At 49.6% G+C, this 22,544-nt stretch overlaps 1 protein-coding gene across 2 annotated transcripts in view; it reads right to left on the bottom strand.

Moving 5' to 3' along the window:
- SETD1A (SET domain containing 1A, histone lysine methyltransferase) overlaps window positions 1–22,544 on the bottom strand; it is a 1,239,111-nt gene that overhangs the window by 68,751 nt on the left and 1,147,816 nt on the right. For both annotated transcript variants that reach the window (XM_078652474.1, XM_078652473.1), the window contains exon 19: window positions 15,128–15,265. In XM_078652474.1, coding sequence (XP_078508600.1) covers window positions 15,128–15,265 — 138 coding nt within the window. The remainder of the gene's footprint in view (window positions 1–15,127; window positions 15,266–22,544) is intronic.

The raw sequence follows: 22,544 nt of genomic DNA, 5'->3' as shown, positions 1-22,544 counted from the left end.
AGAAAAAGGCAAAGGAAAAAATCAAAAATAGAGGGAAAAGTGCAAATAAGGCAGCAAAAGTGCAAGCAGAGTGGAGGAAAGACACAGAGGAGAGTGAAATGGGAGATTGAGAGGAGGGTAAAAAACGAGTGAAAAACGGAGGAAAGACACAGAAGGAGAGTGAAAGGGGGAGATAGAAACGAGGGAAAAAGGAGAGAAAAAGCGGAGTGAGAGAAAGGAGACAGAGGTCCACTGGACCACTAGGGATGAGGTGCAGGTAAAACCTGCGGGTGGAGGATGGCCTCGAACTCCAATACTCAAGAGTGCAGGGGCTCGGGGGAAGGCCTCACTTAATGGTGGAGCTGCGAGGGAGGGAGAGCAATTTCCGTCGTTGGCTTCGTGGCGCCAGGATGATGTCGCCGGAGTACTTAGACGCCGCTCTCGAGCGCTGACGTCAGTTCTTATACACAGCTTTTCCGCGCCAGAAACGCAGAGCCATGATAAAAACCAACACTGCTGCCATGAAAACTAGGGCCCTGAAAGGGGATGACCTTAACTCTAGATATAGGTTCGCAGAACGGGGAGGATGGGTGGGGCGGTAAGGAATCTAATACTAACTACTGTTTCTTACAGATATATCGTTACCGAAGGTAAGTAACTTGCGATTCTGAAAAAAACAGGTTAGTATTAGAATCCTTACCTTAGAATAGATACCCCAGCAATACCAACCCCGGTGGTGGGTCTTCGAACCAATGATCACACCAGAAAGTCCTGGAGAACGGACCAGTCGAAAAAGCCATCCCTCCGGACTTGGTTGTCCAGGCAGTAGTGTCTTGCGAACGTGTGCAGCGAAGCCCACGTAGCTGCCTGACAGATCCCCTGCAAGGGGACTCCCCGACCCAGGGCAGTAGTAGCCGCCGTGGCCCGAGTGGAATGGGCACGTAGCCCCACAGGAGACTCCTTTTTAGCCAGAGAGTAACGACCCATCGAGAAATGGTCAGTTTGTGCACCGCCCGTCCCTTCTTAGCGCCCAGGTAACCAACAAAGAATTGGTCATCCACCCGGAACTGGCGTGCGCGATCCAGATAATATGAGAGCGCACGTTTTGGGTCCAGACGGTGGAGCCTCTCTTCCTCTTTCGAGGGATGAGGAGGCGGAAAGAATGTGGGCAAGGTGATAGACTGCCCGATGTGGAAGGCTGTGACTACATTGGGCAGGAAAGAGGGTCTCGTCCGCAACACAACTTTGTCCGGATGGACAGAAAGGAAGGGAGGTTGAGAAGAAAGAGCCTGGAGCTCACTCACTCTCCTGGCAGAGGTGATGGCAACCAGGAATGCAGTCTTAAGAGTAAGGAGACAAAGAGGACAGTTATGAAGTGGCTCGAAGGGAGCGCACATCAGATAAGTCAGAACAAAGTTCAAGTCCCACTGAAGCATCACGAAAGGAACAGGAGGAAACATATGAGTGAAGGCCTTCAAAAACCTATTTACAACCGGGGACTTGAACAAAGAGGGCTGATCAGGGAGCCTTAAGAAGGCGGAAATGGCAGAAAGGTAGCCCTTTAGAGTGCCCAGAGCAGAGCCCTGCTGGGCAAGAGAAAGAAGAAAGAGGAGAACCTCTGAAAGAGGGACAGAAAGGGGATCCACAGCCTTTGCTGTGCACCATGCCACAAATTTGTTCCACCTGCAGGCGTATACCGATTTTGTGGAGGGACGCCTGGCTGCCAGAATCACATTACAGACTTCAGGAGGCAAGTCAAATGGACTCAATTGCCGCCGCTCAATCTCCACACATGTAAGTGGAGACTGGAAAGGTTCGGGTGGAGTACCGTCCCCTGCTGCTGCGACAGAAGGTCCTCCTGAAGTGAAGAGTCAGACGAATCGGGGGATCGACTGACATGCTGAGTAGCTCGGGATACCAGTATCTTCGTGCCCAGTCCGGAGCCACAAGGATGACTTGGGCCCGGTCGTACCTGATCTTCTTCAGCACTCTGGGCAGAAGTGGTATAGGCGGAAAGGCGTACAACTGACCGCAACTCCACTTGCAACGAAAAGCGTCTCCGAACGAGTGCCGCCTTGGAAATTCCAACGCACAGAACCGATGACATTGCGCGTTCCCTTCTGTGGTGAATAGATCTAACCAAGGCTCTCCCCACTGCTGAAAGAGGCCTTGCGCCACGTCCGAGTTCAGACGCCATTCGTGATCCATCATGCACCGACGGCTGAGTTCGTCCGCCCTGGTGTTCAGGGAACCTGCCAGGTGTTGAACCACCAGGGTCACGCCCTGATGTTCCAGCCACTGCCAGAGGCGCAGAGCCTCCTGGCAAAGGGTACACGACCCCACCCCGCTCTGTTTGTTGCAGTACCACATGGCGGTGGTGTTGTCCGTGAACACCTGCACTACACTCCCCCGGACAGAGGGGAGGAATGCCTTCAGTGCAAGTCGGATCGCCCGCAGCTCCAGAAGGTTGATGTGGAGCCGGGACTCCGCCGGAGACCAGAGGCCTCCGATCTCAGCCTCTCCCATGTGGCCCCCTGGAGGGACGTGTCCGTCACAACTACGTGCTCCGGGTGGGGTAGGGAGAGGGATCTGCCGCTGACCCAATCGCGGTCCGTGAGCCACCACTGCAACTGTCTTGCAGTGCCCTCCGAGATCAAGACATAGTCGGACAAGTTGCCCTGATGCTGGGCCCACTGAAACTTCAGGTCCCACTGCAGAGCCCGCATCCGCCACCTGGCGTGATGCACCAGAAGGATGCAGGAGGCCATCAGCCCCAGAAGCCGCAGCGTCAACCTGACCGAGACTCGGAATAAAGGCTGAAAGATCGTAATCAGAGGCTGAAAGATCATAATCAGAGCCTGAATATCGCGAACCCGCTGTTCGGGAGGATAAACCTGAAACTGCGCCGAGTCTAGAACCGCTCCGATGAAGAGGAGCTTCTGAGAGGGACACAGGTGCGACTTCGGCACATTGATGGAGAACCCCAGCAAGTGCAGGAGGTCGGCCGTAGTCTGGAGGTGGCTGATGACTTTCTGGGGCGAGCCCGCCTTCAACAACCAGTAATCGAGGTAGGGGAAGACTGAAACTCCTAACCTGCGCAGATGAGCTGCGACCACCGCCATCACTTTCGTGAACACCCGTGGGGCGCTGGTAAGGCCGAAGGGGAGCACGGTAAACTGAAAGTGCTCGTGGCCTACAGTGAACCGCAGTTTCCACTTGGCTGCATAAAATGCTCTAGTGGTGGGACGTCTAGCTTCTTTAATAACGTTCATACAGTCAGGAGGAAGGTTAAGATAATAGAACTCTAGGACCTCAGGAGCCAGATCGCTAGGTTGAGCTGAGCTGGGTCCGGGTGTCAGATCTCTCCATGGTTCTGGGTTAGGAAGCATAGAGACAGATATCCATTTTTGTGCGGTACCACAGAAAGTCGCAGCAGTGTGGTGTACCACGGTTGTCTGGCCCAGGTCGGAGCAACTAGAATGAGGGTGAGGGAATGTTGCTGAAGTTTGCGCACCACTAGGTGAAGCAGTGGGAGAGGTGGAAAAGCGTACGCAAATTTTCCGGACCAGTTCATCCATATCGCATTGCCTTTGGACAGCAGGTGTGGATACCTAGCGGCGAAGCTTGGGCATTTGGCATTTTCTTGGGTGGTGAAGAGGTCTATCTGAGGTTGTTCCCACATCTGAAAGATTGGTTTAAGAACTTGTGGATGAAGTTCCCACTCGTGGATCTGTTGTGTCTGACGGCTTAACAGATCGGCTATGGTGTTTTGTACTCCTGGAACATGTTGGGCTAAGAGGAAGATGTTCATAGAGATAGCCCATCTCCATATCGGCTGCACTAGCTGAGAGAGTTGCAGAGAGTGTGTTGTGTCCCTCCTTGTTTGTTTATGTAATACATGGTTGTCATGTTGTCTGTGCGGACTAAAACAGCTTTGCCCGATATGTGCTTTTGGAATGCTTTTAGGGCTAGAAAAATGGCTAGTAACTCCAGGTGGTTGATGTGGAGTAACTTTTGTTGCGGTGTCCACCTGCCCTGCATGGTGTGCTGCAGGAGGTGGGCTCCCCAGCCGGAGATCGATGCGTTTGTTGTCATAACTATTTGAGGAACTGATCCTACGAACGGTCGGCCCTTGGAAAGGTTTTTGGTGTTCCACCATTGCAGAGAGCGATGAGTTAGACCGTTTACCAACACTAAGTCTGTTAATTGACATTGAGCCTGGTTCCATTGTCGTGCTAAGCATTCTTGAAGAGGACGCATCTGTAGTCTTGCATGAGGCACTATGAATATGCAAGAGGCCATCATTCCTATGAGTTGCATGAACACTCGAGCTGGAAGAGAGTGTTGCGGTTGGAATTTGGTTAGAAGAGCTTGCATATTTATTATCCTGGCAGGAGAGGTATAAGCTAGCGCTGTTGAGGTGTTTATTGTGGCACCGAGATATTGTTGTACGTGTGACAGTTGCAGGTGGGACTTGGTGTGGTTTACTGTGAACGCCAAGTTGTGGAGTAATTGAATGGTGGTGTGAGTGTGTTGTACACACGGACTGTATGAGCTGGCTTTTATGAGCCAGTCGTCGAGATATGGGAAGACGTGAATGTGCTGTCTTCTTAAGTGTGCTGCTACTACTGCTAGGCACTTGGTAAACACTCATGGTGCTGTTGTGACTCCGAATAGGAGTACCTTGAATTGATAGTGCTGACCTTCCAGTACAAATCTGAGATGCTTTCTGTGAGCTGTGTGAATGGGAATGTGGAAATAAGAGTTCTTGAGATCTATTGTGGCAAGGAAGTCATTTTGTAAAAGGAGAGGAAGGAAATGTTGGAGTGTGACCATATGGAAGTGGTCTGATTGTATGTACAGGTTTAGTGGTCTGAGGTCTAGAATAGGCCTTAGAGAGCCGTCCTTTTTTGGGATAAGAAAGTACAGGGAGTACACTCCCTTGATTTGTTGATGCAGTGGAACTGGTTCTATTGCGCTTTTTTGTGGGAGGGATATTACCTTCTGCCTGAGCAGTAGCAAATGTTCTTGAGACATTGGACGCTGTTAGGGCGGTATGTTGGGGGGGTGGGGTGGGGGGGGGTAGAGGTTAGTTCGAGACAGTAACCTGCCTGAATTATTTGTTGCACCCACCTGTCTGATGTGATGTTGGTCAAAACAGGAAGGAATTGTTGTAGTCTTCCCCCTACTGGAGTGGAATGTGGTGGGGGAAGTGGAGAGAAGTCATTGGGCAGGGGTGGAGGCAGAGAGGGAGTTGTTAGTTTTGCCTCTGCCTTTATTGTTGTTACCCCTGTAACCCCCTCTTTGGTAGCCCCTATTGTAGGTGGATTGGGTAGGGGCTTTGTAAGAAGTAGAGGGACTATCTGAGGAGTAGCCTCTAGTGGTGCTCCTATAGGATCAGTGACGAAACGAAAGTCTGGGAGCTTGGGACTGCAAGGCTCCCATAGATTTCGCTGTGTCCGTATCCTTTTTCATTTTTTCAAGGGATACGTCCACATTAGGCCAAAATAAGTGTTGCTCATTTAAGGGTTGATTGAGTATGGCACTTTGTACTTCAGGTTTGAAACCTGAAATGCGTAGCCAGGCATGCCTACGCAAAAGGACACTGGTATTAATTGCCCTTGAAGCGGTATCTGCTGCATCCAGGGCACAACAAATAGAGGTATTGGTGATGTTTTTACCCTCTTGTGTAAGTTCATTGGCCCTATTCTTGTACTTGTCAGGATTCTAACTCGTCATAATGTGCCCTGTCTTACCTTGCTAATAATGCCTGAATACTAGCAATACGCCAAATGTTTGATGCCTGTGACGCCGTTCGCTTGCCTGAGGCGTCTAGGAGTTTATACTCTTTATCTGGTGGGGGAGCCTCGCCTGATGTTTGGGAATTGGCTCTTTTGCATGCATTGGAGACTACAAGGGAGTCTAGTGGTGCAGGCCCTTTAATGTAGGCTGGGTCTGAGGGGGAAGCCTTATACTTCTTCTCAATTCGGGGGTTGAGGATTCGAGCCCTAAGTGGATCTTTGAAGACCTCTGGCGCATGCTTAACAACCCTTTGAGCATTGAGGTGGACCTTTGTGTTGTATCAAAGGTATCCATAAGGAAGTCTTCGTCTACTGGGTCAGTATTTAGATCAACTCCATGATATTGGGCAGCTCTATGAACAAGTTGGTTAAATCCCATAGGGTCCTCACGTGGGGAAGGCCTGGAGGGGTATATGTCATCTTGTGGGATGTTAGGGACGTCTGGGGTACTATAATCATCCCACGGGTCAGGTGAGCCAGGAGGACTAGGATTATCTAGTGGGTCATTATCTGCACCATCCCCTGTGTCATCACAGGTGTTATCCCCATCATCATCATCTTCTAATGGAGTAGGAGATGGTGTAGAGGAGTGATGTGGCAGGGGAGGAGGAGGAGGAGGAGAAGGTATTCTTAGAGGAGAAGTCGCAATGTTCTTCTTCTTAGGATGAGGAGCCGGTGCAGGCGTCTCTAATGGTCGTTTTTTAGAACTAAGAGTCAATCGACCAGTTTTGGGATCTTTAACAAGAGTCTTTTGTGTAGGATCTGGATGGAATAGTTCCTTTGTGGGAGGTAGCTCTTTCAGTGCCGAGGTTTTTGGTTCCGTAGGCTTTTTCGGCACCGAACCAGTAGCATCTTTTGGTTTAGAAACATGTTCTTTTGTAGTGTCTTTGTCCGGAGGGCCGTGTGGTTTTTCGGCTCCAAAGCTTTTTTCGGCTCCAGTGGTTTTTTCAGCTCCGAAGCATGGAAGTCGGGTGCTTTCGGTGGCAATTTCTTGCTTGGCTCAGAGTGTGGTTTTGGTGCTGAGGAGCCGGTGCCAGTCTTCGGCGCAGAGTGCTTAGACGTGGAAGCAGCTGGCGTGGAGGTGGAAGATGGCTTCTTTTTCGGTGCCAGTAGGTGTGTGCCGGCACCGGGGGTATGCTGACTTGAGCCCGAGTCGCCTGAAGGCTTATTAGGCTTCTTTGCCGAACCCGAAAGCGGGGCATGGGAAGCAGTCTCTCGGTGTGCACCCGGGACCGAAGGAGTGGGTGTGACCGAAGCCTTTTTGGAGGGTGTCGAGGAAGGGTTGGGGTCGACGTGTGTACTTACGACCCTCTGTGCTGGAGTGATGTCCTAGACGTCTGAGTCGTCGACCTCGGAGTCGCTGTTGACGCCATGTTGTTGCTCCTACTCTGGCAGGTCGACGCCCTCTTGGAAAATGTCGTCCGGGATCGAAGATGACAAGCGAGCCATGGTTCTTCGAGCTCGTCGGTCCCGAATCGTCTTCTTGGAGCGGAAGGAGGCACAAGCAGAACAGTCTCTGGCCTCGTGCTCAGGTGAGAGGCAAAGGTTGCACACCGCATGTAGATTGGTGTGGGGAAACTTCGACCCACATTGAGGACACTTCTTAAATGGCGTCCTTTACATGAGCCAGAGAGTAAGGCCCAGGTAGGCCCGAATGCCTTAGTTGATGACCGGAATCGAAGACTTCTAAGTCGCAAAGAGTTGCGTCGATGGGAAGCGCGATCGAGACAATACCGTAGAGCTGGGTGAGGATTGCGCGCCGAAGGAAAATCTGTTCCAAACCGGAGCGCAGGAAACACATCCGAGCCCGATGGCGGAAAAAAACAATCTAAGGATGGAGCTGATGCCCATGCGCACTATTGTGCAAAGGAGGAGTCACCTATCTCGTGAATTCCAAAGACTTTTCAGGACAAAAAACAACTGCAAACATCCGGGCCCAACACTAGGTGGCGATCTATGCACAGTGTGTAATCTGCAGCTCATATGCCTCGAACATTCTTTTTCTATTTAAAATTTTCCTAGAAACTTGCTCTGTGCAAGTCTGCAAAGGAGCCCAATGACTTTTCGTGCCCTTTCCAGCTCAGAATCGGTTTGCAGTTTGAAGGCATCTTCCACCTTTCTTGCAGCCAGATTACTTGATGGTCATAAATTTTCATCCTGAATATATGCTTGCAAAATTAAGACTGTACTACTACGCGAGAAACAGGATGTGGAGCTTTCTCTCTGCCACGTAGAGAAAACCTAACACCAAAACGGAGAAAAAACCCAATACAAACAACAAAAAACAAATTGAAAAATAGAGGTTTTAATCACCAGAAAAGTATTCAGAACACTACTGCCTTTGAAAGATGTTCAAAAAGGTAGCGAAAAATAGGGTGCGATAAAACAAGACAGGGTGAGATGGCCACAGTTGAGCCGTGAAAAAAGAGAGACCACTTCTAGAGCAAGGAATGAATATGCTACTTACCAGTATGCATCTGTTCTTGGCATGTAGGGCTGCTAACATTCATATCTAGTGCATAGATCGCCGCCTAGTGTTGGGTCCGGATGATTGCACATTGTTGTCCTGGAAGAGTCTTCGAAGTATCACGAGATAGGTGGCTCCTCCCCTGGACTACAGTGCGCATGGGCATCGGCTCCATCCCCAGATTGTTTTTAGCCATTGTGGCAGAGATGGAGTGAAATAGTGTAAAAGATGTCCATGCTAATGATGAATGCAAGAGAGTGTCTGCAGCCGCTACGGGCACCGGGGAGGAGGGCGGGCGATATGAATGTTAGCAGCCCTACATGCCAAGAACAGATGCATACTGGTAAGTAGCATATTCAGTTCGAGGCATGTGGGCTGCTAAATTCATATCTAGTGCATAGAATACACAGCAGTCCCTCCATTAAGGGCGGTTGCCCGTGCCAGCTGCAGAAGCTTGAAAAAGTGTCTTGAGAACAGCCTGTCCCACAGCTGCTTGCTGTTTGGAATGCACATCTACGCAGTAATGCTTGGTAAATGTGTGTGGTGTAGACCATGTGGCTGCTCTACAAATGTCTTCTAAAGGAATGTTCCCCAGGAAAGCCATGGAGGCCCCCAATTTGCGTGTGGAGTGCGCTCTTGGGGGTATTGTTAAAGTGCGTTTAGCCTTTTGATAACAGATTTGAATGCATTTAACAATCCATCTGGCTATTCCTGCTTTGGAAATGGGGTTGCCTTTGTGTTGTGCGGAGAAGGCAACAAAAAGTTGTTGTGTCTTCCTAAAGGGTTGTGTTCTGTCAATGTAGTACATTAGCGCCCTCCTAACGTCTAATGTATGAAGCATTCTTTCTGCTACCGTTTGTGGGTTTTGGAAAAATGCAGGCAGGTCAATAGTTTGGTTGATATGAAACTGTGACACCACCTTTGGAAGGAATTTGGGGTTAGTGCGGAGCACCACCCTGTTAGAATGTATTTGGATGAATGGCTCTTGGATAGTGAGCGCTTGCAGCTCACTAACACGTCTGAGCGACGTGATAGCAACGAGAAAAGCCACTTTCCACGTTAGAAACTGAAGTTCGCATGAGTGCAGTGGCTCGAAAGGTGGGCCCATCAGCCTAGTGAGGACCACATTGAGGTTCCACACAGGAGCTGGTGGAGTTCTAGGAGGAATGACCCGTTTCAGCCCCTCTAGGAAGGCTTTAATGGCAGGCACCCTGAAAACAGAGAGGTGCTGCCTATTCTGGAGATAAGCCGCTATGGCGGATAGATGGATCCGAATGGAAGCGTACGCTAGATTGCATTTGTAAAGATGTAACAAATAGCAGATGATGTTAGGAATGGATGCATCTAGCGGGTTGATATTGTTGTCTGTACAGTAAATGACAAATCGCTTCCATTTTGCAGCATAGCAAGCTCTGGTCGTGGGCTTCCTTGCCTCCCGGATGATGGCCATGCATTCAGGAGGCCGGTTGAGGTAGCCAAATTCTAAGACCTCAGGAGCCAGATCGCCAGATTGAGCTGTTGCGGATCTGGATGCTGAATGTCGCCATGGTTCTGCGTCAAGAGGCTGGGTGTGAGACGCAGCCTTTGATGCGGTACCACGGAAAGTTCCAGAAACGTGGTGTACCATGGTTGGCGTGCCCATGTTGGAGCAACCAGGATGAGAGTCATCGAGTGTTGCTTTAGCTTTTTTGCCACCAGCGGAATGAGAGGCGCTGGGGGAAAAGCGTACGCAAATTTGCCGGACCAGTTCATCCATATCGCATTCCCCTGCGATTCCGGGTGAGGGAACCTGGCGGCAAAGCTTTGGCATTTTGCGTTTTCCCTTGTGGCAAACAGGTCTATCTCTGGATGACCCCACTGCTGGAAGTACGGGTGGAGTACTGATGGATGTATCTCCCACTCGTGCATTTGATGGCTGTATCTGCTGAGCAGATCTGCCATTTGATTGTCCTTGCCGGGGAGGTGTTCCGCCATGAGGAAAATATTCCTCTGAATGGCCCACTTCCACATGCTCTGAGCCAGATGAGACAGCTGTGGTGAGTGAGTACCTCCCTGTTTTTGGATGTAGTACATGGCTGTCATGTTGTCCGTCCGGATCAACACGACTTTGTTGCACAAATGTACCTTGAAGGACTTCATCGCCATGAAGATTGCCATCAATTCCAGGTAGTTGATGTGCAACTTCTGTTGTTGTGTGGACCACAGTCCCTGCACCGTGTAGTGGAGCACATGAGCCCCCCACCCTTGGAGAGATGCGTCCGTTGTCAGGATAATCTGTGGCACAGGCTCGTGGAACGGTCGTCCCTTGCAAAGGTTGTGTGGATTCCACCAATGCAGAGAGTTGTATGCCCGACCGGTCACCAACACTAGGTCCGTCAGTTGTCCCCGAGCCTGTGTCCACTGATTCGCCAAGCATTCTTGGAGAGGACGCATGTGCAACCTCGCGTGCGGGACTATGAAAATGCAGGAGGCCATCATGCCTATCAACTGCATGAACACTCTCGCTGGCAGGGAGTGTTGCGGTCTGAACCTCTGGATCAGTGACTGAATGCTGTTGATCCTGGCTGGGTTTGGCTGAGCCATAGCAGTCAGGGTGTTTATTGTCGCGCCCAGATACTACCGCAGATGGGCTGGTTGAAGGTGCGACTTTGGGTAGTTGAGCGAGAACCCCAGACTGTGCAGGAGTTGAATAGTGTGGGACATGTCCGCGGCGCACTGTTGTTCCGACTTTGCTTGAACAAGCCAGTCATCTAGGTACGGGTAGACGTGTATGTTCTGCCTTCTGAGGTGCGCCGCCACTGTCGCCAGACACTTTGTAAACACTCTGGGGGCAGTAGTTACCCCGAAGGGTAGTACTTTGAACTGATAGTGCCTGTTTTGAATGGTGAACCGGAGGTACCGTCTGTGGGATGGGTGGAGTGGGATGTGGAAATACGCATCCTTGAGGTCTAAGGTTGCTAAGAAGTCCCCTTGATTTAGCAGGGGTAGAATTTGTTGCAGTGTCAGCATGTGAAAATGTTCTGACAGTATGTACATGTTGAGGGGGCGTAGATCCAGAATAGGTCTGAGGGATCCGTCCTTTTTTGGGATGAGGAAGTACAGGGAATAGACTCCTGTGCCTTCCTCTTCCACTGGTACGAGCTCGATTGCACCTTTTTGCAGCATCACCAAGACTTCCTGCTGCAATAAGTGCAAGTGCTCTGCCGACATAGGACGGTGCCTTGGGGGAATGTTGGGAGGAGTGGACGTTAACTCCAAACAGTAACCGTATTGGATACGTTTTCGCACCCACCTGTCTGTAGTGATGGATGTCCAGACTGGCAGGAACTGCTGGAGTCTCCCCCCGACAGGTGTTGGATGGTCGGGGGGCAGTGACAGAGAGTCACTGTTTATTGGAGGCAGAGGAACGTGAGTTGTTGTTTCCTCTGCCCCTGCCCTTGGCACTGTTACCTCTGTATCCTCCTCTACCCTGCTTGGGGTAGGAGGATTGTGCAGTTCCCTTTGAACATTGTGATTGTTGACCCAAGTGTCCTCTGGTAACACCACATGCTCCTGAGCGACGAAAAGTGCCGCCCCTGAACTGTTGTGACTGAAGTGCCCCCATGGACTTAGCAGTCTCGTTGTCTTTCTTAATCTTTTCAAGTGTGGTGTCTACATCTGGGCCAAACAGTCTGTCAGGATTGACAGGCTGGTTGAGGACAGTAGTTTGGATGTCAGGCTTAAAACCAGATATACGAAGCCACGCTTGTCGCCTCAGCATGACGCTAGTGTTAATTCCCCTAGCCGCTGTGTCAGCCACATCAAGTGCACATTTTATTGCAGCGTTTGATATAAGCTTTCCCTCTTGTATGAGCATTTCTGCTGCTTCTTTATACTCATCAGGTAGATGTTGAAGGAGCTGTTCTAGGGTGTCGTAATGCGCCCTATCGTAACGCGCCAACAGTGCCTGTGTGTTCGCTATACGCCATACATTGGCAGCCTGCGCAGCCACCCTTTTGCCAGATGCCTCAAGCACTTTCGACTCCTTGTCAGGGGGAGGAGCTTCACCCGTAGTTTGGGAGTTTGCCCTTTTGCGGGCATTGGCGACCACCAACGAGTCTAGAGGCAACTGTCCTCGAATATATGCAGGATCTCCAGGTGCTGGCCTGTATTTTTTCTCGATACGTGGGTTCACCACTCGTGACCTGGTTGGTTACTTGAAGATCTCTGGGGCATGTTTAAGGACACCTTTGAGCATAGGAAGAATTTGAACTGTTCTTTCAGAGACAGAGAAAGTGTCAAACAGGAAATCTTCCTCTACCGGGTCAGCATGCATGTCCACATTATGATTTCCCGCTGCCCGTTCGATTAAAGCATTAAATGCTGCAGAATCCTCCGTTGGAGATGTACGTGGGCCAAAACCTTGTGGATCTTGTACCACCTGCTGGCCACCTTGGTCCCCAGTGTCGTCATATGTGTCCTGCTGAACATCAGGGTCATTGTCCACTGGGAAATTGTATTGGTCGTCTTCCTCATCATCCTCTCCCCCTGATTGGTTTGGGGAAGGTGATGGACTTCTTCTGGGTGGTGGTAGGATAGGCTCAATAAGGGCAGGAATGTCCTGTGCTGGCCTCTTTTTCTTCAGTGGAATAACATAGGATTCCAGCGGTTGGGAAGTGATTTTCCTTTTGTAAAGGGTCAGTTTCCCTGTTTGGGCATTGATGTAATGCTCAGAGTCTTGTTCTGAGGCTTGAAGCGCCGAAGGAGCCGAAGTCTTTGGCACCGATTTAGGTGCAAAGGCCTTTGGTGGCACCTTTGGTGGAAGAGTGTAAATAAGCTTGGTTGATGACTTTTGAGGAGTGTCAACCTCTTTCGGAGCCGAAGGCGTGGAGCCGTCGCCGACAAAGTCTTTTCTCGAATCCGTTTCAGGGAGTCGGTGACTTGTTTAGTGAAGGAGGCGGAGGGTGTCGCAGCCGACGTTCGGTGTCCGGTGGCGTCGGAGTCCCTCGGTGTCGACGGTATTTGCGTCGACGATTCTTCAGCTGCAACGTGGCGCGGCTGCGTTGTAGGCTTTGGCGAGGCCGATGCTGCATTTTCGACATCTTTGTGCCGATGCGTAGTGGCTGCGGCCTTCGGGTCGTGGCCTGTAGTCGATTTTTGTTCGACGGGGCGTTTAGTTGACGGCGCCGTAGGAGCGTCTGAAGGCGTGTGAACAGACTTCGACGTCCGTGCCGGAGCAACAGAGGCCGACTCTTGACGAACGGCCTTCTTGGAGGATGAGTCCTTGTGCACCTTCTGCGGCGCTGTTGGCTCGATAACCTTCTTCGACTTCTGTGGACCGGAGGTGGACGGAGTCGATGAAGGAGCAGGCTTTGATATTTTTTGTGGGACGTCGGCCATCTTAGACGTTGTCGAGTCCGTTAGTTTCAGTTTCGTTTTCTCCTGGACGTCGGCCATTTTAGGTGTTGTCGAATCCGCTGGTTTCGGTTTCGATTTTGCCTGGACGTCGGCCATCTTGGGTGTTGTAGAAACCGAAGGTTTCGGTTTCGATACGTTGGATGGCGGCTCCGCTTGAGTGTCCGTGGCCGGGCTAGAATGCGGGGCCGGGGATAGCGGTGCAGGGTCGTGGGTAAGGCCGAGTGGCGATCCCGTGACCTGAGCCTGTGTAATATAGACGTCGGGGCATAGCTCTTCCTCTCAGCTATCTTCCGCTGCCCCAAAAACTTCTTCGGCGTCCCCTACCTCCTCGACGTATTCAATGTCCTGGTCTTGTCCTTCGACCTGTTCCTCGGGATTGGACTGGACCCCGTCGACGGTGGTGAAATTTGGAGGTGATGGCTACCGCTTTCCTCCGCAGGGTCGTCGAATATGTTGTCGGGTGCCGGTGTCGCTCGCTGGGCCTCGAGGCGCGCCGCGCGCCGATGCTTGAGCGTCTTCTTTGACCTGAATTTTGAGCAGGCCATGCAGTCATCTTCGTTGTGGTCCGGTGACAGGCATTTATTACAGACCGGATGCACATCGATGTGTGGATATTTGGATCCACAGACGGGGCAGAACTTAAACGGGCTCCACTCCATGTTAAGGTCGTCGGGTCTTGCTGCGACGAGAGGGCCTCGAAGTGCGAAGAGTAACTAGACTCCGTAGATTTCCGGCTCAGAGAGTCGGACGACGCTCGAGACCGTGCACAAACAATACCGACGCTGGTAACGAAGGCCTTTTGGCCTTAAGAACAAAGTTTATCGGTTCCGACACGGAGACGTCGAGAACCACATCCGAATCCAATGGCGGAAAAAAACAATCTGGGGATGGAGCCGATGCCCATGCGCACTGTAGTCCAGGGGAGGAGCCACCTATCTCGTGATACTTCGAAGACTCTTCCAGGACAACAATGTGCAATCATCCGGACCCAACACTAGGCGGCGATCTATGCACTAGATATGAATTTAGCAGCCCACATGCCTCGAACTGAGGAATATGGAACTAGACAGTGGCCCAAAGATGCAGGGTCAAATTTCTTCTTTAAGGAGCTGCTGCCAATATGACTCAATTTCCCTAATTTTTCAGTTTTTTTCTTCATTTTTCAATAAAGGTACTTAAGTTTACTCTCTAACTTGGCTATTATAAAAAATAAAATTCACGCATGGGCTACAGTGTGTTTCTGTATTGAAATAATGTCCTTTAAAAAAATAAACTTATATTAAAAAGGTACTACACAGCCCTGTACACTGACAAGATGATTTCAATGAGATTTCCACGATGGAGAACACAAATTAACATTCAGGCTCAAAGAGGACACACCATGCAACTACTGCAAATTAAGAGCACTAACATGTCTGAGTAACAAATCCCCGGACCAGCAAGGCTCCCCCAGTGACCTGCAGCTCACCCTAACCCCTCTCACCGTGCAGCAATGGTTGATGAATCGAGCCAGGTTGCCACATTTTGTGGCATCAATGATGGTGTCATGATCCACTCTGAACAGGTAACTACTCCCGATTCCCTCCTGAATATATCGCTTTTCACGCATGTCAGCAACAACCTGGAAGAAAAGAAGTTGTAAGAAATGAAAGTCAGCACCAGAAAAAAACTTCACGCTATCAGGAACCTGGGGGTGGGGGGAGCACTAATTTAGAAAGTCATAATGAGTAGTCTCTTACTTTGATGGGGCCGGGAAAAGCAGTAACCGGCCTCATCGAAATTATACGTTTTTTAAAATTTCTCGCAGTTTTTAATTGCTAAAGGCAGCTGAAAACACCAGGTAAATGTTTAGGCCAAAACTAAGAATTTCTGGGGAAATCGGACCCAGAATTAAAGATTCCCTTGATAAGAAACCAGTTATTGATCTGTAACAATAGTTTTGCACCTGGACTCTTCCATATTCACATACTATGCATATACTCTGCCATCTAGTGGCTGGAATGTCAAAGTGCTACTTGTTTTGTTTTAAACTTAAAAAAAATAAAATAAAAAATAATGGGTGCGTGTGAAACCGTATACTTTTGGTTTGGGCTACAATCCCCTTTGAGTGTGCGCAAGCACTCAGATTGATTTTTATGCCTTCAAATTGTGCATGCCTGTTGAATAAGCATGATATTTGTATGTTTTCTTTTATGTGCTGAGAGTGCAGGGTTACTTGTTGACAGACAAGAAGATTTTTTTTTAAAGCAATGCTTGTTGTGTGGTTGTGTGTTACATATATTGTGGTATACATATTTTTGGACCACTTACGAAATGTCACCTTTTATTCTAAGATGATGTATGTAGCACTTCTGGCTATTAGCTTGTCCTTATAATGTACTTATGCATCATCTTGGGTCCCGGAACCCGGTCCTTTTTCTTTTTTGACCATTTCCTTTATCTATTTTAAACAATTCCACCTTTATTTTATTTCTGTATTAATTTTTAAGCCTTCTTCGTTGGGAAGGTGGGTGGGTTGTATTTGAATCTATAGTTACAGGTAAATTAACTAACTGAAATGAAATGAAATGAAAATGGATTTTATAAAGCGCAAATAGTTGCCCAGGGGCGTCCAAGCGCTGTAACTAAAATGGATTCTCACAAAGGAACGGAAAACACAGGGGGGGTAAGGAGGGACCTATTTATTAAACAAAAAAGTTTTCAATTGTTTCCTGAAGGAGGCTAGGTCAGGATTAGACCTTAGGTGTAGTGGGAGAGTGTTCCAACAGCATAGCCACGTTCAGGGTGAAAGAACGGCCACCCGCTCTGGTCCTTTTAACCCTAGGCACAATGGCAAGAAAAGCATTGGCTGAACGCAGCTGTCTGCTGGGGAGATACGGAGTAATTAGAGGGAGGTTGATTGCAGGACCTGTTTCCCAGAATGATTGATGGGCTAAACAGAGGGACTTGAAGCTAATCCTGTCCTTAACAGGCAGCCAGTGCAGTGTTTTCAGTCCTGGTCCAGCAGAACTCCTCCGGGGGATCTGCAGTAGGGTGCGAACCGCACAGTTTTGGATTATTTGCAGTTTTCGCAAAGTGGAGTCCGGTGATCCAAGATAGAGTGAATTTCCAAAATCCAACCTAGAATGGATCAAACCCTGGACAACAATTTGTTTGGCCTTAAATGGAAGCAGGGGAAGTATTCTCCTTAGCATTCTAAGAAGGCCAAAACAAGTGGCCGATAGCTTGGTGGCCTGATAGTCCAAAGTTAGGGACCTGTCCAGCCAAATACCCAAGCTCTTAATAGCGTTCTTGGGAGCTGGCGGGGGGCCTAGACAGGCTGGCCAAATTGAATCCACCGAGGGTGGAGCTGAGCGTCCCAATAGCATGACCTCTGTCTTGTCCCCATTAAGCTTGAGACAAGACAGGGTCATCCAGCTGTTTACTTCACTCAGGCAACCTGCCAGATCCACCGAGTCCGCAGAGCCATCAGCCTGTGCCAGGGAGACCACCAGCTGGGTATCGTCCGCATAGGTAACGATCTTAATACCATATGGGTGGACGATCCCAGCCAGCGGCCTCATGTAGACGTTAAACAACGTCGGGCTAAGCGAGGAGCCCTGCGGGACTCCACAGCCTAGAGGTCTGCTGGCGGAGGTGGTATTTCCCTCGAAGAACTGAAAGGCTCTGCCACTCAGAAAGGACCTGATCCATTTCAACGCTCCCCCCTGGATTCCAATATCATGGAGACGCTGCAGTAAGATTTCGTGATACACGGTGTCAAAAGCAGCGCTTAGACACCGTGAATCCGTAGCTAACTAGTTTCGTTTGCAGCATAGACGTCTTAATTCACATACTATGCATTGATTACATAGCTGTATTTACACATTATGGAGGAGGGATTGAAGTTCCAATAGTACCAACAGTTCTCTTTAAGAAAGCATGTGTTCGCCAGTGTGTTACATAGTATATATCCACATATACAGAAATGTACATACATATATATTTATTTTATTTTGAAGGTTTTATATAGCGCAAACAAGACTCTTGGGAGTATCAGAGCGCTTTACATGACAAGTAGAAATATATACAGTATATATTACGATATAGTGAACCACGAAATAAGTAAGTAATACATACATCTAGATCAAGAGAAGGCAGTGCGAGGCTAATGCAAAACAGCAAAGGTAAACAGAAGGACGAATATAAGCGAAGAAAAGCAAGTAATATAGTACAGTGAATAGAACATAGAGTTCACGTGGATTGAGCCATGAGGATCGCTTTCACTTCTCTTATGAAGGAAGCAGAGGAAGGGTTCATTCTAGTTTCACTGCGCCGAGTGTTCCATATCTTTGGAGCCATACCGAAGAAGGACCGGTTATACGTTTTTTTTTTTGCAAATCGTTGAGGTTGTAGGAGAAGAGTCTTGCCACTCCTGGAAGCTCTGCTGCCCGCGGAGAGCACCAGTTTCTGAGCTAGGTATTGTGGGACATTGTGGTAGAGGGCCTTGTGTGTCATACAAGCGATTTTTAAATGAATTCTGGCTTCAAACGGTAGCCAGTTGAGGACTCTCAGGTCTTGGGATATGTTGGCGTTTCTCTTAGAACCTATGATGAGCCTCGCAGCTGAGTTGATCGTGGCTCTTAGCGGGGCTGTCGATGACCTCGGGAGTCCGCATGAGGTTACTGCTCCGTATTCCAAGCGGGAGATAACTAAGGCTTGAACTGCTTGTTTGAAATCGAAGGCGGGCAGATGGGTTTCAGTTTTCGCAGGGTCTTTAGGTGGAAGTTGGCTCCCTTAGTTGAGGTGCTGATGTGTTTAAGCATCTTGAGGTTATGGTCCAGCGTTACCCCTAGAGATTTTGCTGAGTCGACTATGAGCGGTTGTGCATTGAGAGCGGTTAGGTGCTTCATACAGTCTGTGATAGCTTGAGGTTTGTTAGGGGGAGCGATTACAAGGAATTCCGTTTTGAGGGAGTAAAGTTTCAAGTGGTTTTCGGCCAGCCAGATTTGGGTTTTTGGTAGGGTGGAGTTGAGTGATTTGATGTCTTCCAGAGAGTGAATTTTGATGTAAATTTGGGTGTCGTCAGCATACATGTGAAATTGAATCTTGGAGAGGCTGAGAAGATCAGTGATCATGAAAAGGTTGAATAGGATGGGGGAGAGGGAGGAGCCTTGAGGAACTCCCAGAGTGACAGACGAGGGGAAGGACAGGGATTGGTTGACCTTGAATCTTTGGGATCTGTTTTGGAGGAAAGAGGTGAACCAGTTAAATACACTTCCAGACAAACGCATTCTGTGTTTCAACAGATTCAGCAGGTTGTCGTGTTTGACGGTGTCAAATGCTGATGACCGGTCGAGTAGGATTAGCAGACAGGCTTAATTTTGGTCAAGGATTTTTAGAGCGTCATCTAATACATGTGTCATGGCTGATTCCGTGCTGTGACCTGCTCTGAAACCAGATTGAAATTGGTTCAGCAGGTTGAAATGATCATTGTGACTGTTCAGTTGTATGTTAACGCATTTTTCCAGAAGTTTAGCTAACACAGGGATGTTAGAGATCGGGCGATAGTTATTAGGGTCTGCTGTGGGTTTCTTTAGGATAGGCGAGACCTGCCCCGTTTTCAAGGTGTCTGGAATGGATCCTTGAAGAAGGGAAGTATTAATGATCTTGGTCCAGAAGGGAAGTAAGAGAGGAGTGAAGTCTTTTATGTAGTTTGCCGGGAGCGGGTCAGTGAAGTGATTGGATGGTTTCAGCGCGTTTAACGTTTTTTTTGGGTGTAAGACTTTTATTGACGGTTGCTCATTATACACAGCATTTGCCTACAACCCGGAGGCCGGCTGCAACACTTTGCGATAATTTTACCACATATAATACACAGCTATTCAGTCGACAACCTTCGGTCCGGCAGCAATTTATTAACATTACAGCAGAGAGCTTGATATCGTTTTCTTGATGAATCAATTCCGTCTCACTTTTATATTTTATAACCAAAACTAAACATGACTCATTAGGTTCGATGATCAGCTTATACTTTTCAACTATGTTTCCCTTTTCCCACATCGGCACACTCGTTCAAGCACTCAGCTAGTCCCCGGGCCCCTTAGAAGAACTGGCAGGCTAGCCTGTCATTCCCTTGTATCTGTTACAGGTATCTAAATAGCGAATTAGTTAGATTACATCTTCCTCATCCTCCGAACTATCTATGTCGTCCTCCGGTAGAAGTTCACACAGGTCTCCCCTGTATCCGTTCCAGGGCATCCAGATCTTATTCCACCTGCGAGGGTTAGCTCTCATCTTATACACTGCTCGCTCAACCACTAGAAGCATATCCATATTCCTGCACCATTATGCCAATGTTGGTGCATCTGCCGCCCCCCATTTTTGCGCTATATCTCGCTTGGCTACCATGATGCCCACAATGGCCCATTGTTGCCCCTGGCGTGTCATGTCATTCGGTCCCCATACATTCAACAGGCACGAGCGTGGATCAGGTGTAATGGATATCTCTAGAGTTTGGGAAATGGTACGTAGCACCTGCCGCCAGTATTCTGAAATAGTCGGGCACTCCCAAAGTGTATGCAACAGTGTGTCCTCCTCCCCGCAGCCCCTGAGACAGTATGGGTGGTCAGCTCTGTGCAGTTTGTGTAAAGTGACCCTCGTGAAGTAGACCCTGTGTAGTATCTTAAACTGTACCAGCCGGAATCGAGCCGATATGCCCACCTCCCTCGGAGAGGCTATCGCAGCGTTCCAATCTGTCTCATCCATTTCACCCAGTTCGCCCTCCCATTTCTCCCTCAGTTTAAGCAAGGGGTCAGGCAGGTTATTTAGGAGCTTTCGATAAGTGAGGTAGGTGGCGCTAGCCTGCATATAATCTGTAAGCAGGCGATCCTCCAGCGGGGAGGATTCCGGGACCTCCGCACCCGTCTCGATCGCCGTCAGCAGCGCATGACATATTTGGATATAGCGGTAAGTTTCGTGAAGGCCTAGGTTGTATTGCTGCTGGAGGTGTTCGAAGGGGATCACCCCTTCTTTTGTCCACATGTCTCCTACCGTGGAGATGCCTATATTGTCCCATTGGGTGAACCCCTTACTACGTCTTAAGTGACCCAGCGCCTTGGTGTCCCATAGAGGTGTACGTTTTGTTATAACACCCCCCCACTTGAGTCGCGCCTGTGCCTTGTGCCATAGCGCCACTGTGTGCTTGGTCAGGCCCGTTAGTTTCGCCGCTAGTCCCCTGTGGTACAGCGGAGCCAATAGACTGTGCGATCGTCCTGTGGGGCATGCAGCCATTGGTTAATAACCTTGAGCTGCGCCGCCCAGTAGTATACTTGCATATTCGGCAGAGCTATTCCACCATCGTACCAGCCACGGATGAGCTTCATGTGCGCTACACGAGCTGGACGGTCGCCCCACAGCAGGCCGGTCACCTCAGCCGTTACTTTCCGGAAGGATGAGGGTGGCACCAGAGTCGGTGTATTTTCCAATACATAAAGGAAACGTGGCAGCGCCATCATTTTGAACAATGCTGCACGCCCCAGCAACGTCAGAGGAAGGGCCTTCCCGTGTCTCACGTCAGACCTAAGTCTAGCAAGCGGTGGCAGTAAGTTCAGTTCAGAAAAGACCTTGTCGTCTCGGGTGATGTGGATCCCCAAGTATCGGAAGCAGTTGCCCGCCATTGCCAACGGGCAGTCGGCGGGAAGATCCGGTAGAGGACCCCTAAGTTCATAAATGATCGACTTCGTCCAATTGATCGTATATCCGGAGGTCTGTCCGTGCTTATCACACAGTGCCAGAAGCACCGGGATACCCCCCTCTGGGTCTGACAAGTAGATTAGCATGTCGTCAGCATAAAGGGAGATCCTGTCCTCCCAGTTGTCTCCCCAGCAAAGTCCTTTCAGTAGCGGAGAAGCTCTAATGATAGTGGCCAGCGGTTCCAGGACTAAAGCAAATAATAAAGGCGAGAGCGGCATCCCTGCCTCGTTCCCCTTGCCAACGGTATCTCACGGGAAATATGGCCGTTTGCCGCCACGTGTGCCACTGGATTCGCATATAGGAGCCATACCCAGGAGATAAATTTGGGGCCGAAGCCCATGTGGGCCAGTACCGCGAATAAGTATCGCCATTCCACCATGTCGAACGCCATCGTGGCATCCAGCGACAGGATGGCTGCTGGTCCCGTTAATAATGGGGCTCTTGCCAACGCTCCATGCACTCTTCGGAGGTTCAACGCCGTACTCCTATGCGGCATAAAGCCCGATTGATCCGGATGGATTAAGTGGGCAAGATGAGGCATTAGTCTAGTAGCCAGTAGTTTTGCCAGAATTTTGGCCTCGGCATTGAGGAGTGATATGGGGCGGTAAGACATACACTCAGTGGGCGGCTTGCCCGGTTTCGGGATTGCCACAATGGTAGCCACACGCTGGTCAAGTGGCAGGATCCCTCGCTCCAAACCTTCTGTGTACATGGCTAGTAAAGGCTTACTTAGCGCTTTGGACATCACCTTATACCACTCAATAGGAATCCCATTGGGACCCAGGGCTTTGCCGGAGTGGAGCGCATTGATGGCTGACTGTATCTCTTCCGAGGATAGATCGGTGTCTAGCTCATCTACAGCCTCTTGTGATAGAATCTGGGTCGGCACACCTTGGAGAGCCGCTGTCGCCGCTTCCTGTGTTATTTCAATCCCCGGGGTGTATACTTCCTGGTAGTGGTCAGCTAGGGTCTCTATTATCATTGATGGGCGCGTGTGTAGCGTCCCCTCGGAATCCCGCAACTGCAGAATATTCCTATTACCTCCTTTCTTTTTGTCCAGCCAGGCCAAGAGCTTACTCGCCTTATCCCCAACGTCATAGACTGTGTGTGCTGTTGCCGCAATGTTTTCGACCGTCTTTCGTCTAAGGTGGTTGTCATGAAGCTGC

The sequence above is a fragment of the Lissotriton helveticus genome, chromosome 7 (assembly GCF_964261635.1).
Source record: "Lissotriton helveticus chromosome 7, aLisHel1.1, whole genome shotgun sequence".
NCBI classification, from domain to species: Eukaryota; Metazoa; Chordata; class Amphibia; order Caudata; family Salamandridae; genus Lissotriton; species Lissotriton helveticus.
Note: the sequence above shows the minus strand (reverse complement) of the source record. Positions and strands in the feature narration are given on the sequence as shown.